The sequence below is a fragment of the Mesocricetus auratus genome, unplaced genomic scaffold (genome assembly GCF_017639785.1).
Source record: "Mesocricetus auratus isolate SY011 unplaced genomic scaffold, BCM_Maur_2.0 Super-Scaffold_100008, whole genome shotgun sequence".
Classification (NCBI taxonomy): domain Eukaryota; kingdom Metazoa; phylum Chordata; class Mammalia; order Rodentia; family Cricetidae; genus Mesocricetus; species Mesocricetus auratus.
This window is the reverse complement of record NW_024429192.1, coordinates 21,201,340-21,215,536: the sequence shown is the minus strand read 5'-3', so window position 1 is coordinate 21,215,536 and position 14,197 is coordinate 21,201,340. Positions and strand designations below refer to the sequence as shown.

Genomic DNA, 14,197 nt, shown 5'->3' with positions numbered 1-14,197 from the left:
TGGTTTCTATGATAAGTTTTCCTTTGTAAGTGATACACCTTTCCAAAGACCTATGAAGAAATAATACAATTTAAACAAGGTTAAGTAAGTTATTTAAAATAATAGAAGCTGTAGAATGGCTCTGAAAGTAGGCATGGAACCTCTAAGACCTTCACAATATTACTTTCTTTTAAAAACAGCTCACCACCCTCTCCATTAAAGCCTGTCACACACCTCAGACAGCCCAAACAGAAGACCTTAAAGTTCTCCTGTGAGAACAGGATCATTAATTTGGATGACCTATGATGTTTTACTGTTGTTCAATTAAGAAAAACATGTGGATATAATAAATCATACTGAGGTATGCTTCTAGCTGCATTATAAATAAGGACATATCAATTTTTATGTTGTATTTACTTACAAAAAAGAGCATTAGAACCCTCTGGGATCTGTTTTGCAATATAGTAATTAATTTTCCAGGTTTGTAATTAAACAATTTCAATAAGTTAAAATCAGGAGGTAATAACATTCAATTAAAGGCATAAGACACATTTTCACCTTAAAATATTTTTACCCTTGAAGTAATGCCAGTGGAAGAGGATAAAATAGGGTATTAACACTTTTCAATTACGCTAAATGACTTTAATCCAGCAAATGATGTCCTACTTTAATTAGAAGCTCTTCTCTTTATTGCGACATGATGGATGTCCACTTTATTAGATTCGAGTGTGACACTATAAGCCCGCTTTACATAAACATTACCATGCTATTAAATGCTGTCTAAAAGGAGCAATGTTTGCTAGCATGTCAACAATATAATTTCAAAATGCTATTGCCCTCATCCCAAAGCTATATTACTATACAACACTAGGCATTTTCATACACTTGAAAAATAATTTGAGAACAAACTAAATCTCCTGTGGAATCCAAATATATTACAATATAAACCATCTACAAGAGAAGGGCCTAAAATTTAAGGGCTATTGAAAATTATACAATAACTCAAAATGTGCACTTTCCAACAATTAGCCATTAGAATACTAATTTACATTGCACTAATCCATCAGATGGGCTAATTGCCCCCAGAATCTCTTACTCTTCAGAGTAATATCATTCCACCTTCTAAATGACTCATTGACATGGAAAGTGGCATTTGATTGAGTTTAATCCATCATCTATATTCCCAGGTTGTGTGACATAGGCAAAAGGAAATGGATTACAAGCCGAGCCCAGGAAGTCTGCAGAGCCCTGTTAGTGTTTGAGCATCCTATTAATACTAATTGGCATTATCAGCATATATTGAGGAAAATGGAATATTAAGTCTAGGCTCTTGGCTCTTTCCATTGATGGAAAGAAACAGGTGACTGTAAAATTTGGATACTGTATGCAGGAAGATGGAATTATTTTGTTATATCTCAATTTATTGATTTGAAATTTACAGTTTGTTCAAATAATTCAGCTTTATTCTTATTTTCTTATTCTATCTTAATTCCCATGGAGGAGATATTGGTGAAAGAAATAAATTTATGTCTAATATTATAAACAAATCACCATACCTAACAAAAAATTTTCTGTAACATCATTGGCAATATCTTTAAAACTATATTTCAATTTGTCAAACAATACTGTAGGAATAGTTAAATTCTCTTGATAGTTGCTTTTCAAAACCATGGATGATTATGTTAAACACTGTCTGTTCATTGAGGCAGATTACCAGTTTACATTTTGACTTGTCTTATAACTATATTAGGGATATGATTTTTACATGTGTGAAATTATCCTAACTTACAGTTATCTTTAATCAGTAAATATGCATGTTCCTTTATACCATGTTTTCTAATTCAATCTCAAATAAACTGTTCTATATCCGAATAGCTGAAATAAAATAAAAATAAATAAAATAAAAAAACAACCTGAAATGAACTCCTGAGTTGAAATTCATCTCTTGCAGGTTTCAGAAAGCATGTCAATATCAACAATTGTTATACAGAGCTCTGCCATTACTACCCCCAAATTTCCTTTTAGAAGTTGGAATAGCAAGTGAGCATGCTGAGAAGTACATGCATTGTTGAGTTATTTATAGTGTCTTCAGGATGAACACACAGCTCATTCCAAGAGAAATGTGCAGGTATGCCCTTAGTCTAAGACTCCTCAATTCTCATCTACTTCAGGATGGAAATTCCTATTGCCTCGCCCTAGCAGGTAACCACTAGTCCACATTCGATCCAAGTTTTACTTGAGAAAATTAATGTGTCCAGTTGAGTTTTCAGAAAGACGTTGAGAGATGCTTTTGCCCAGAAGAATCAAAGCAAAAACAAGGTATTTGTTTCTCTTATAAAATGTGCTGTTTCCTGTCTAATCTTATTATGAAGATATCCAGAAGGGGAAAAAGGAAGAAAAATGTTCCTGCGCCTTTCAATGTAAGTGTGCTTAAATTTGTGATCTTTTTATACTGTCCAAGACAGGGAGATTGAAATTGAATTTTGTGACAATTATTATTGAATTTTCAAGAAGCCACTTCACTTATTATGTGCCAAGGACTGTTCTAGGTACTTTCTTATGAGATACTTCATTTAAGCATAACATGCAACTAAATGCAATAAAGCAGCATGACATTTGCCATCAGGTATTTTAAATATCAGTATAGGTGGTGATTCAAACTATTTTATTTCTGTTTTATGTTAGATGCAGGATTTTTCAAAATAACATTGGCAAACAGGCAGTGCTGTGTTTGAACACTTGACATCCAGCTATTTTAGAATCAATTCTTTCTTAGAAACAACATACAATGAGCATTGATAGCAGGGTACACAAGGCAAATTCTGAGGATCGCTGAGAAGCAAGGTTCAGAGATGTCAGAAAAGCAGTTATGCTCCACTCACCTGGCTGCCTTCTTTCTGCCAAAAAACAGCTGGCTGTGGATTTCCTTTAGTTTCACAGGGGAATGTCACTGTCCGGCCCTGAGCAACAATCTGATCTCTTGGCCTAACCACAAACTGTGGAGGAGCTAGAATTTGAAAGAAAAGAAAGTGTAAATATCAACTTTCTACAATAATGAATAAGATATCATAGAGAAAATCTGGTCCTGGATGGTTGGCTCAGAGCTGTAGCAAGACTCCCTGTTGTTACTTACTTTAATGGATTTCTCACAACACAAAGGAAAAGAAAGCACACTCTCACACATAAGGAAAGCAGCAAGGTTATTAGCAGACATACTTTAAATAATACACATTGACATTCTACGTCTTAAACACTTGTTTAGGGAAATAGCTTCTTCATAATTCTCACATCCTCAAGACAAAATATACTTTCCAATTTGGATCTGCATTTTGAATAGGTCAAGATGACAAAGTGTCAGTATCTTAAGCAACTATCTCCTTCCTCAAAAGTCAATGCTTCGGCGCTCACAAATTTCTCTATGATGTTATAGGACAGTGAAATAACTAGAAGGTATAAAATGAGATCCTGATACTCAAGCATTTTAACAATCAGGGCTTGACACGTGAAAAGCATTGAAGTACTCTAGAGATAGGGATTACATATGAAGGTAACTAATAATATAAATATGTGCTTTGAAATCACTTGTTGATTTTGATTAACATCAGTTGGCAAGCAGTAGTCAGGCAATTTGTATGTTCTCCTACTGGACACTATAAAGTCAGAAAAGAAAAGCTCAAGAAGTTCACAGCCTTGTGGGAAAGAAGTGACAATAAAATATAGTAATGGTGACACAAACAAAACACACCTAACAATGATGAACACTTCAGTTATATCACGTATAGCAAATGTGGTGAGACACGAGAATGGAATCTCCTGTATTATGGCAACTTTGAGAGAAATCTAAGCCTGGGAAATGAACATTAGAAGAAATGTTGGCGAAGAGCAGCATTTGGACAGTTGAATGTTGCACATGGAAGAAGGTAGAAGCAAAATCACATTTACCACAACACTGGGTAGTAGGGGAAGGATGAAAGGTTGAAATGATTAACATTGCTCAAATGAAGACTCATGAAAGACTGCCAACTTTACTGTGGATATTTGTGACCTGAATGAAAGCTGCAAAGGAAATTCTCCAGAGGCTCCAAAATTTGTGTGAAGATGGCACGGTTGGCATGAGGGACATTTATTCAGTAGAGTCATGCATATTGTAAGGAGGCTAGTAGCAGGAGTAGGTAAAGGCAATAACCGAAGAATGAATGATCCATTAGAAAAGGAAAGCAATGGACATATAAATCCTAATGATGTTCAGAATTAAAAGGTGGATTTAATGATAGAGAGGAAAGTGAGAGGCACTCCAGGATATCCAGATACTTCCTCAAGGACATCTTCACACCATGCATTTCCTGGGAAGACATTGTCCTATCAAAGGACTTTTAGAACGAACAACTCTACTTTGAATAGTTATTTACGCTAGAAACTTAAAACAAATAGAACAGTTTTAAACTACCTTTAATTGGTACAACCTGGTACATACAGAAAAGCCTTAGTCTAGAGAATTGCAATAATATGTAGTGTCCAATTAGGACAAAATACAAATGGTTATTGGAACACAATAGCCCCATGTAAACGTACAGCCCAGTATACACCTACCACAAATTTTACCGTTGCATAAGCCACATGATTTCCTCAAAGGAAAAAAATCAATGATATTTGTTTGGGCTTAAATTTTTTAATCTGTTATAGTTCCATTTTATTCAACCAATCTAACGTATAGTTTGAAGACAGAGGAAATAAATTTCCTAAGTTAGATGTTTCTTTATAATTATACACAATGGAAGACTCATTCCAACAGGTTGGAGAAACAAGATTTATGAATCTATTTGAGCAGTGTGGTTGATGTTGCCTTTTACTTTTCTGGAGGTTCTTAAAATTTATTGTTATTTCTATACAGTTATACAGAATTGGCACATGCATTAATGTCTGCTTTCAATAAAAATAGCATAAACCAATATTATGTAATTATGACAGGAAAATATTAAAAACACAGAAGTACCCACATTTCTTTTTTTATTTTCTTGAGAAACTCTTTCTTTCTGGGGCTCCAGCTCTCCTAGAATTCATTTTGTAAACCATAGGGGGGTCAAACTCAGAGACACGCCTGCTTCTGCCTTCCAAGGACTTGAATTAAAGACTTGTGCCACCTTACCTGGCTTCAGAAGTGTCTAGTTTTTGGCAGACATGAAATTACAAGATGTTTACCATAGAAAAAGTTAACATTGTTCTGGATTATCTGGGTTTTGTTATCATAAAATATGTATTTTAAGAAATATATAAGAATCAATATATAAGTATTTGCCTCTTTAAGCCCAAGAAGGAAAAAATATAATAGTGCCAGCAAACATGTAATCTTCATGAGAAGTGTACCATGATTTAGCTTGCATATTCAATTCAAACTTTAAAAACTCACTTCAGTCAAAATCAGTAACTTAACACTCAAACAAAAGCCACATACTCAGCACATTGGGTCATGTGACCTGCTTGATGTGAGAAAGGCTTTAAAATGTCCCAACTAAATACTAGTAAAAGCTTGCAGCTGTAGTAGCTCTAACTAGAACTTCTTATTTAGTTTTAAAATTGTAATAACCAGTATAACACTTGAAAGCATTATCAACTAAGGTTATGTAAAAATATATTATATCATATTTTATGCCCTTGAGGTATTTCTATAGCTTTCTATAAATTTCACTTCCCAACTTTAAAAGAAAAAATTTTCCAAGACAGGGTACCCTATATAACAGTCCTGACTGTCCTGGAACTTGCTTTTCAGACCTGGCTGCCCTCAAACTCACAGAGATCCATGTTCCTTTGCCTTCCAGGAGCAGAGATTAAAGGAGCACTTCAAAATCTTTTTAGACATGTATTTTATTTGTGTGTTTATGCATTTGCTGCTTAAATGGTTGTGGATGTACCCATGGAAGTACAGGCCAGAAGACAGTATTGGGTCCTTTCCAACTACAGTTATAGGTAGTAAGATACCAGATGTGGGTGTGGAGAACCAAAAATGTGTCCTTTTGTTTGCTTGTCTGATGAATGATTTTCTAAAATGTTTTTAACTATATATCCTACAACTTGGTCACAGCTCTTGCAACTTAAAACAGAAAAGTAAGTGGTCATACCATATATTTACTTTCTGAGAACACACAATTCACATTTATTCATTCTACCAACTTGACAGGCTACAAATTATAAGACACTCTGCTTAGTACACAGGATGGGAAGTAAGTTATCAAACGACCCTTGGACAATGGCCTTGACACTAACTAAACACACATATAAACATAGCAGAGTATGATTCATGAAACAGTTACTGTTGTTTTGTTTTGCTTTCTTTTTTAATGGAGCACTCAGAAGGTGCAAGCACATTGATCCCTCTGTGAGTTTGAGGACAGCCTGCTCTGTATAGAGAGATCCAGGACACCCAAGATGGCATAATGAGACTCTATCTAAAATCCAAACATGCAGAAGATACTTGTAGAAAAGGTCAGAAAAGAATGGAAGGAGAACACATAATGTATAAAGAAGAGATGGCATAGAAAAGTTACCTCTGAGCTGTGTTCCAAGCTTGATAGGCAGTGGTCAAGGCACTGGACACAGGGGAGTCAGGATAGAAGGTAGAGAACTGTGGGATTACAATGTTTGTAGGAGACATTGCTTTAAGAGTCAGTCTACTAAGCTAAATGCGGATAGATTTAGACAAATTATGCTAGAGGAGTTTCACATTTGTCCCTGAGAAAAAGACCTATCCAAAAATATATTTACAAGAATAAATCAGAATTGCCTTCGTTCTGGAAGCAATATGCATGCTAATTGGAGACACTGACTAGAAAAGCAGAGAAGGGCAAAGGGCTAAAAAAATCTTAGAAAGTTGGGACAGAACATCCGGGTGGGATTTGCACTGTATGGAGGCACCTAAAGGAAACAAGCTATCACTTAAACAAAAATAGTCTCTTACACTGGAGCACAATAGATACTCCTGATGGTGCAATCTGAAAGGAACAGGAAATGACAATTTCCCAAACTTTTATTCTAACTCTGTAACAGATGACTATCAAATGATTTATTGGTTCTATTCATAAAACATGCCTGGCATGAGATCTTTACTCAAGATGCCTTTTTCTTCCAAGTCACTGTATGAGTATGCTACTTTTCTAATGATTCTCATCACTTCTTGCTCCTGGAACTTGATTCATTGCTCTCAGTGGATCTGCTGTTGTCTTAGCATTATCTTATGTTATAAACGGTTAAAGCATTTAACACAGCAAAATTCAAAGAATTCTTGAGTCTTTGAAAATTTCTGACCTATTGTCACCTGAAGTCTGGACAACTGGAAAAATTAAAGTAATCACTTTTTCTTTGGTAGACTTCCTGACAAAGATCTACATTGCAATCTCTATGAGGGAAGATTGACTGTGGATATTTATTGCGGGGGGGGCGTCTAAAATGAAAAATGACATCAATAATTCTTCTTCTGTTAACACTCCATGTATTTCTGCCAGGTGGTATTGAAAATGGTGTGAAAAAAAGTGCTTGGATGATGGCACCAATGGAATGGGGCAGCCAAAGGAGGCTTTCCTGTAACAGAGCACAGGAACACAAAGTGTGCTATGTATGAAATGGATTCCTGAGAGGACGCTCATTAAAGATAGAAAACAGAATCAGGCTCTCAAGATGGCCATTCAAAACCCACATTTAAACCCAAACTAAATTAGAAAAATTGAGTTGTAGACTCCGGAAGAATTTGCTCATTAGAGAAATTACAATTCTACTATATGTCTTTAAGACAAAAACTATAAAATACATATTTGTAATTTCTAAAACCTGGAAACATTAGACAAATCTCTCATAATTACGATGTACTAATCTACTTGCTCAGTCTGCTAGGTGATTGTTTTGTACTGCTTTAAGAGGAGATACAAGGAAGCTTGGTTCCACAATTTAGTGTTTAATCAAAACCTGTTAAAAAATAGCTCTCTAAGAAAAGTACATTGTATGAATTCCAGATAAGTACACCCTAATATCAAAAGGTCAATTAAAATAGCAGGTCTGGGATAGTTCAGTTGAAACTGTGTTTTGAGAATTTAAATAAAACGCACAGTAAATTAGATTTGATGTCTGCTAATTTATGCTTCAATACTGCATTCAGCCCAAGCTGGCTTCAATCAAAGTCATGCTACAGCACTCTTATGCTAATGCCTGCTGGTGAGCAAGAGTGGGTGGAATGGAAATCAGAAAGCTGAACATGAGTCAGAAGCATAGGCCATGCTCGAGGTGGGCTTCGAGACGAGGGGAGGGGGACCTTAAAGGTTAATCACATCATGTTCTAGTTGTTTCTACAGGAAAATATGACTTCCTATGGCAAACATTAGCATGGAGATAGTCATGCAGCATTTAGGTATATTTAGATGTGATATGCAGTGGTTACAGTCACACTCGGCCATTGTCCTTTCATTATAATTTTTACCTGAATGAATTAATTTTTGATTCTGTAATAAACACTTTGAACTTACTAACTCAAGTAGAAAATACGTTTTTGTAATTTAATATATTTTGCTTATTAAATGCTAATATGTTCTGTAAGAATATTTTAAAGCAATCTCCTCCATCATTTGCTTGAGCTTCAGATTTGTTTAGTCACAACATAACACAATGACAAAATTAACAATAACTTAATACAAACAAAATGGCAAGGGCCATGTTAAATCAGCCACAGTCATTAGCTTATTTCCTATGTAAAATTTTGTATGTCTCATCTACAATTATTTTTACATAAAGTCCATGGAGTTGAGCCTTTCAAGGAATTCATCAATTATTAAATGTTATATTGAGGGATAAATTTGACATTTGGTTTATTTCAGTGTCCCATTAAATGCAACAATTAGATATTAAGCTCCTATTTTAAACATCAGGTGATAATTAAATATATATTTTTGTATGCCTGTAATCAAACACAACACTAATAATTAAAGATCATAATTTATAATATGGTATAATATGTTAAAGATTAAATGTTGATTTCTTTTAATAATTGTTATTACAATTGTAGCATAAAACCATAATCTTATTTTTGTAAACTACCAGGTAATACAACCCTCTTTTTGTATACTTTCTTCAATTCTCTCTTCATACAAAACCATTCATGGCTTTTTAATCTGTGGCAATGAAGTCTTACATATTTTACTTCTGCAATGTGTGCAAATTATTCTATCATTTTGGCTTCTACAAGGCTACTGAGAATTACATCTCTCTGCCCCTTATATGTTTCAACTATCTGTAAAATTTCAAAAAATGTTTGTACTTCTTGTCGCTTACATGGTTATTTAACTGTTCTTGTGTCCATCAGCTCTTGGCATCTACTATCCTAACCTGGGTGACCTGAATATACTTTGACCGAGTAATCGCTATGCCATATCAGTATAAGGAAAATGCCTTTTACTCAATAAGTTTCTTTTTCTTTATTTTCCCCTTACCTATGTGTGTTGTTTCCTGAAATATCATAACTTCTCGGCATTGAAATGTTGTCTTTATATGATCTGGAACATTTTCAAGTTGTGAATTCTAAATGAATGCCTAGAAGATTTTCTTATAAACCACTATGAAGAAAATACTCATTTTCCCACCTCATTATACTTTCAGCATCTGACATGTTCTCTCCACTGCCTGCGATAGTTTGGATGGAAGAAAAGTCAAACAGAACATGCACTTTGCAAAAGGAAAACATCCTGGGAAATTTTGAAATTCCTGCACAGGATTCAGTAGAGAGTGAACTACATCAAAGTAAGAAGACCACAAACTAATACTCAGAATCCCAGAGAAACTAAAACACAGGAACAAAGACAGACATTGTGTAGCACTGAAGCCTGGGATTTCCTGAATATCTGTTATGTTTATCCAACCAACAAAAATAGTGAGACTGACTTCATTACAATAGAACAGATGCCAGGAGCAAGACATGAATGCTCATTTAAATGATAAATGATTTCTAATTGATAAATGATTAGTTCTTCAGCTCATTTAATTGTATTTATTTTCACTGTTTGGTACTTGACTTGATTTCAAAATAACTTGTTAATATTGGATTTGAATATACAATGCCATAAAATATTTGACTTTTAAGCATATCATGACATAATTTATCTACAAAGATGAAATTTAGTTGTAATGGAAAATGCAAATCAATTACACAGGATGTGTAATAATCACTTTCATAAAGGCTGTGCAATTATTTTTTTCATTTTTATCATTTCAAGGGATTATAAATTTCCAAATTGCTAAATTATATAACTCATCAATTAAATTTTTATGTCAATATCAATTATTATTCCAGAGGAGGTAAATGATTTATTTGCAAGCCTGTAACTGTTAGTATTTGAAAATTCTTATTTCATATAAATATTCAAATATTTTCCTTTCTTTCAACAAATATTTATTATCTTTATCTGCCTTTTCAGGGTCAAAATTTATTTTAAAGGAAAGTTACTGCTGTCATAAATGTGAAGTATATTCAACAATAAAGCAAATAGGATGGCTATGGTGAATCAGTGCCCATAGTCTCTTCATCTGTTCATATTTCATACTCTATATTTCCTTGAGGTCTTACACACATATACAGTTGCATCAATCATTGTATGACTAAAGACATGTTGCTGCCAAGCAGGACCTCTCTAGAGTTTTGCATCACCTTTATGGAACTCATTCCTTGTAAGAAGACTAACTGCGGAGGTGTGTGTAATATTTGAGATCCCCCCTAATTATTATATATAACTTATAATCTTATGGCTAGAACATGCAATGATGTCAGCCAGTGATTTTTTTAATCTAGTATGTTCATAAAATAAGAAAGGTGATTTCTAAATTGCTACAGAGAACAAGAGTAGATGTGATTCCGAGGATAGTGAAGGAAAGGAGGAGATTAAACTGGAAAAGGGAAAGAGAGGCTATTCATCACAGGGAGAACACCACCCATTCTCACTGCATTCCATCCATCGCCACACCTACTTTCTTTGTTGACAATGGCAGTTTAATTCATCCCATTGTTTTTGTGGTTTTGATAGACTGAAGGATTATGTGAGTGGAGTCATATCATTTCCCAAGTAAATGGCTTTTATTCAGGAACTTTCCATTAAATTTCTCATGTCATTAAATATTTCTACATTATGACAAATACAATAATTAACTCAAAACAAAGACAGATATGGAGAACTTTAAACTTTATTAGATTTCAGATGACTAAAGCAGAGTTACTCTCAATTATAGGTAAGCAGAGGAAGTCATGTAAGCAAAACAAATTATTCTGTGTTTTAGCAGGCAAGTGCCACAGAACTTTTGATAATATATAAGAACCCAATTGGGACCTCCTGTGAGCAGTTTACCAATACTTTTAACAAATTACCATTTTAAATCTCAGTTTTCCATGTTTTTCATCATTTACAAATACGTACTTTTTCTTTTTTAAAAATATAGTATTTTTTTGTATTCATTGGCTTCAAATTTTTCCACATAATATATTTTATCATATTATCTTCCCTTTTTCTGCTTTCCTGATTAAGATCATGTTTATAAAATAATGAAATCTTGCTTTTAATGATGCTGTTAATTTGCAAGTGAAATGGTTTTATAATTTAAAAACCCATTTGTTTAATAAGAGCCTATCCACATTAATTGTAAAGACAAGATCTCATTTTTTAGCCAGCAAAAGAAGAATAAAAGGTTCTGGAAAGTAACCCTAAATTGGCCTGAACTCTTAAGTTAGGGAAAGGTGTAGTCCTCATGTGTGGAGAAAAGGCTCTGGAGTATTGGGAATGAGGAGGAAAACCCATAGCTTAGAAGTAATTCTTCAAGTAAATGGTAAGACAAGACATCCATTTTTACTCACTTAACCTGTCAACTTGCCAGAACTGTCACGTCAGCACTCTAACTACACCAGGAAGGATGCTCACATCCCATTATCTCATTTTTTGAGAAAGATCGCACAAGATGCCAATCAGAAAAAGGAAAAGCAAAAGCAAAAAAAAAAAAAACCTTGGAGCCAAGGAACAAATGTCCTGATACCAAAGAGTTGCTTAGTTAACAGAATTTTAAAAAGCAATTGCAATGTTTCATAATAACATTAATTACACGCTTAGTAAGGCATCATCCTAACTCATTAGTGCTTTCTTTCTGTTATATTTTATCTCCTACCAACAGAATGGGGGGATATAAGACTGGTCTGTTATATTAATATTGCTTGATTTTTATGGCACTATTTAAAGCTGCTTGCATAAACATTTTCCATTCAGCTATAACCTATGTATTCATATGTGTATATCAAGTAATTGTACCAACATTTGGCATGCCCCTGGAACATGCTACATGTTGTGCTACAACTGAAGACAAGCAAAAGATGACAACAGTACTTTCTAGTGAAGCACCAAGAGTTTTGTTCAGCATATTAAAGTAGCATCAACAATATATTTCAGAAATAATACTGGCCAAAAGCAATTAAAATACATTCAGAAGTATTGAATTCAATATTTAATTGAATCTACTAGTTTATATATTTAATGAATACAACTATGGACTAATCACCTAAGTAACATAATACATTTAAATAAGTTCTGGAGTTATTCAAATGACACATGCATTATGTGTAATGTGTATTGTAGAGTTGTTAACGTTAACATCTCTTGACAACACTGTCTAAAATTACCATTATTTCTAAAAATAAAATGTTTACGTTCTTATAAGGTAAACCTCAAATGGTAATATGATTTACTCATCTTATAGTAGTTTGGAGATGAGCATTTACAACTTTAAGAGTTCTGATACAGTCTTTCAAATACAAAATTAAAACATATTGTTTTCCTTTTATTCATATATGGAGACAATTCTAAAATTTAAAATTTTGCTGTCTTGGATCTGTAATGGAATAAGGCTTGTTCTTCCATTTCCTGCTATTGCACTGAAGAAAGGACATTAATAATATGAGAATTCTACCATAACTTCAAACCACAAAATTTAAAATATTCCCCTTACCAGTCAAATGTAGAGGAGAATGAGACTCCCTACTGGATACCTGTACATCACAGCTCTGTCCTCGAGTAAGGCTGACTTCACAGAAATATCTTTCTCTATCACAAAAGGCTATTCTTTGATTCTTTTATTGTAACCAGGAGTCGAGTATGACACCTAACAAATATGTCACCACTGTGCAGGACACTAATTAAACTTCAGGAGGCAGACAAGAACTTACTGAAAGAGTGAAGCCTACTGTGATTGGCAGGGCATTAAACTGCCCACATAACCTTCATTTCCCAGTGTTCTTTCTATGAATATGTTACGTCACACAATGTGTTTTCTGAAGATGCCATTAACGGGTCGACTTTAAGACTGTTGTACTAATTAGGTGAGCCTAAATGATCATGTGATATTGTTAAAGAAGGGAACTGTTTCTAAAAAAGTAGCTGTTCCCACTAGGTCACATCAGAGAAGTATGATATAAAATGTTCATAGTGGTTTGAATAAGAATGTCCCCCATAGAATCTCATGTATGAATGCTTGGTTCTGAGTTGGTGAAACTCTTTGGACAGGATTAGGAGGTGTGGCTTTGTTGGGGGTGTGGCTTTGTTTGTGAGTGCTGAAGATTCAAAAGCCTCATCGTTCCCAGTTAACTCTCTCTGTCTTGTGCTTGCAGATCAAGATGCAAGCTCTCAGCTACTGCTCAAGAATCATGCCTGCTACTACTCTCCTCTCCACCATAATATCAGGTCATATATCGTAATCCTCAGGAGCCAGAAGCCTCAAATTAATCTCTTTCTTCTACCTGCCACCTTGGTCAGAGTATCTTGTCACAGCAACAAAATTCTCTAATACAACACAGAAAAGTTCCGAGGTCCAACCATTAATGTGCAGTGAACAGCCTCTACATCCTGTGACACTGGCCGGCATCTATGCCAGTAAAAACTTCAGGGATGTACAACCCATAATTATGAGGATTTAACACAAATATGCCTGGAAGTAGGATATCACTCCTTCCCCTCAATTGCATGTGCATTGGGAAGTCGTAAACACAAAACTTTCTTATAAGAAATGGATATCATTCTAAATCACTGAAATTGTGGAACTTGTTTTGCAGCAACAGAAACCTCATATACCTAAAGATCATCTTGTTCATGAAGGGGGGGATATGAATGAAAATGGATAGAGGTTGTCATGTAGAAATTCGTTCATTTCACCAGGTCCA

The 14,197-nt window shown here is 34.4% G+C and overlaps 1 protein-coding gene across 12 annotated transcripts in view; it reads right to left on the bottom strand.

The window, feature by feature from the left end:
• Robo2 (roundabout guidance receptor 2) overlaps positions 1-14,197 on the bottom strand; it is a 1,424,536-nt gene that overhangs the window by 86,269 nt on the left and 1,324,070 nt on the right. For all 12 annotated transcript variants that reach the window (XM_040750574.1, XM_040750576.1, XM_040750575.1 and 9 more), the window contains one exon: positions 2,862-2,986. In XM_040750574.1, coding sequence (XP_040606508.1) covers positions 2,862-2,986 — 125 coding nt within the window. The remainder of the gene's footprint in view (positions 1-2,861; positions 2,987-14,197) is intronic.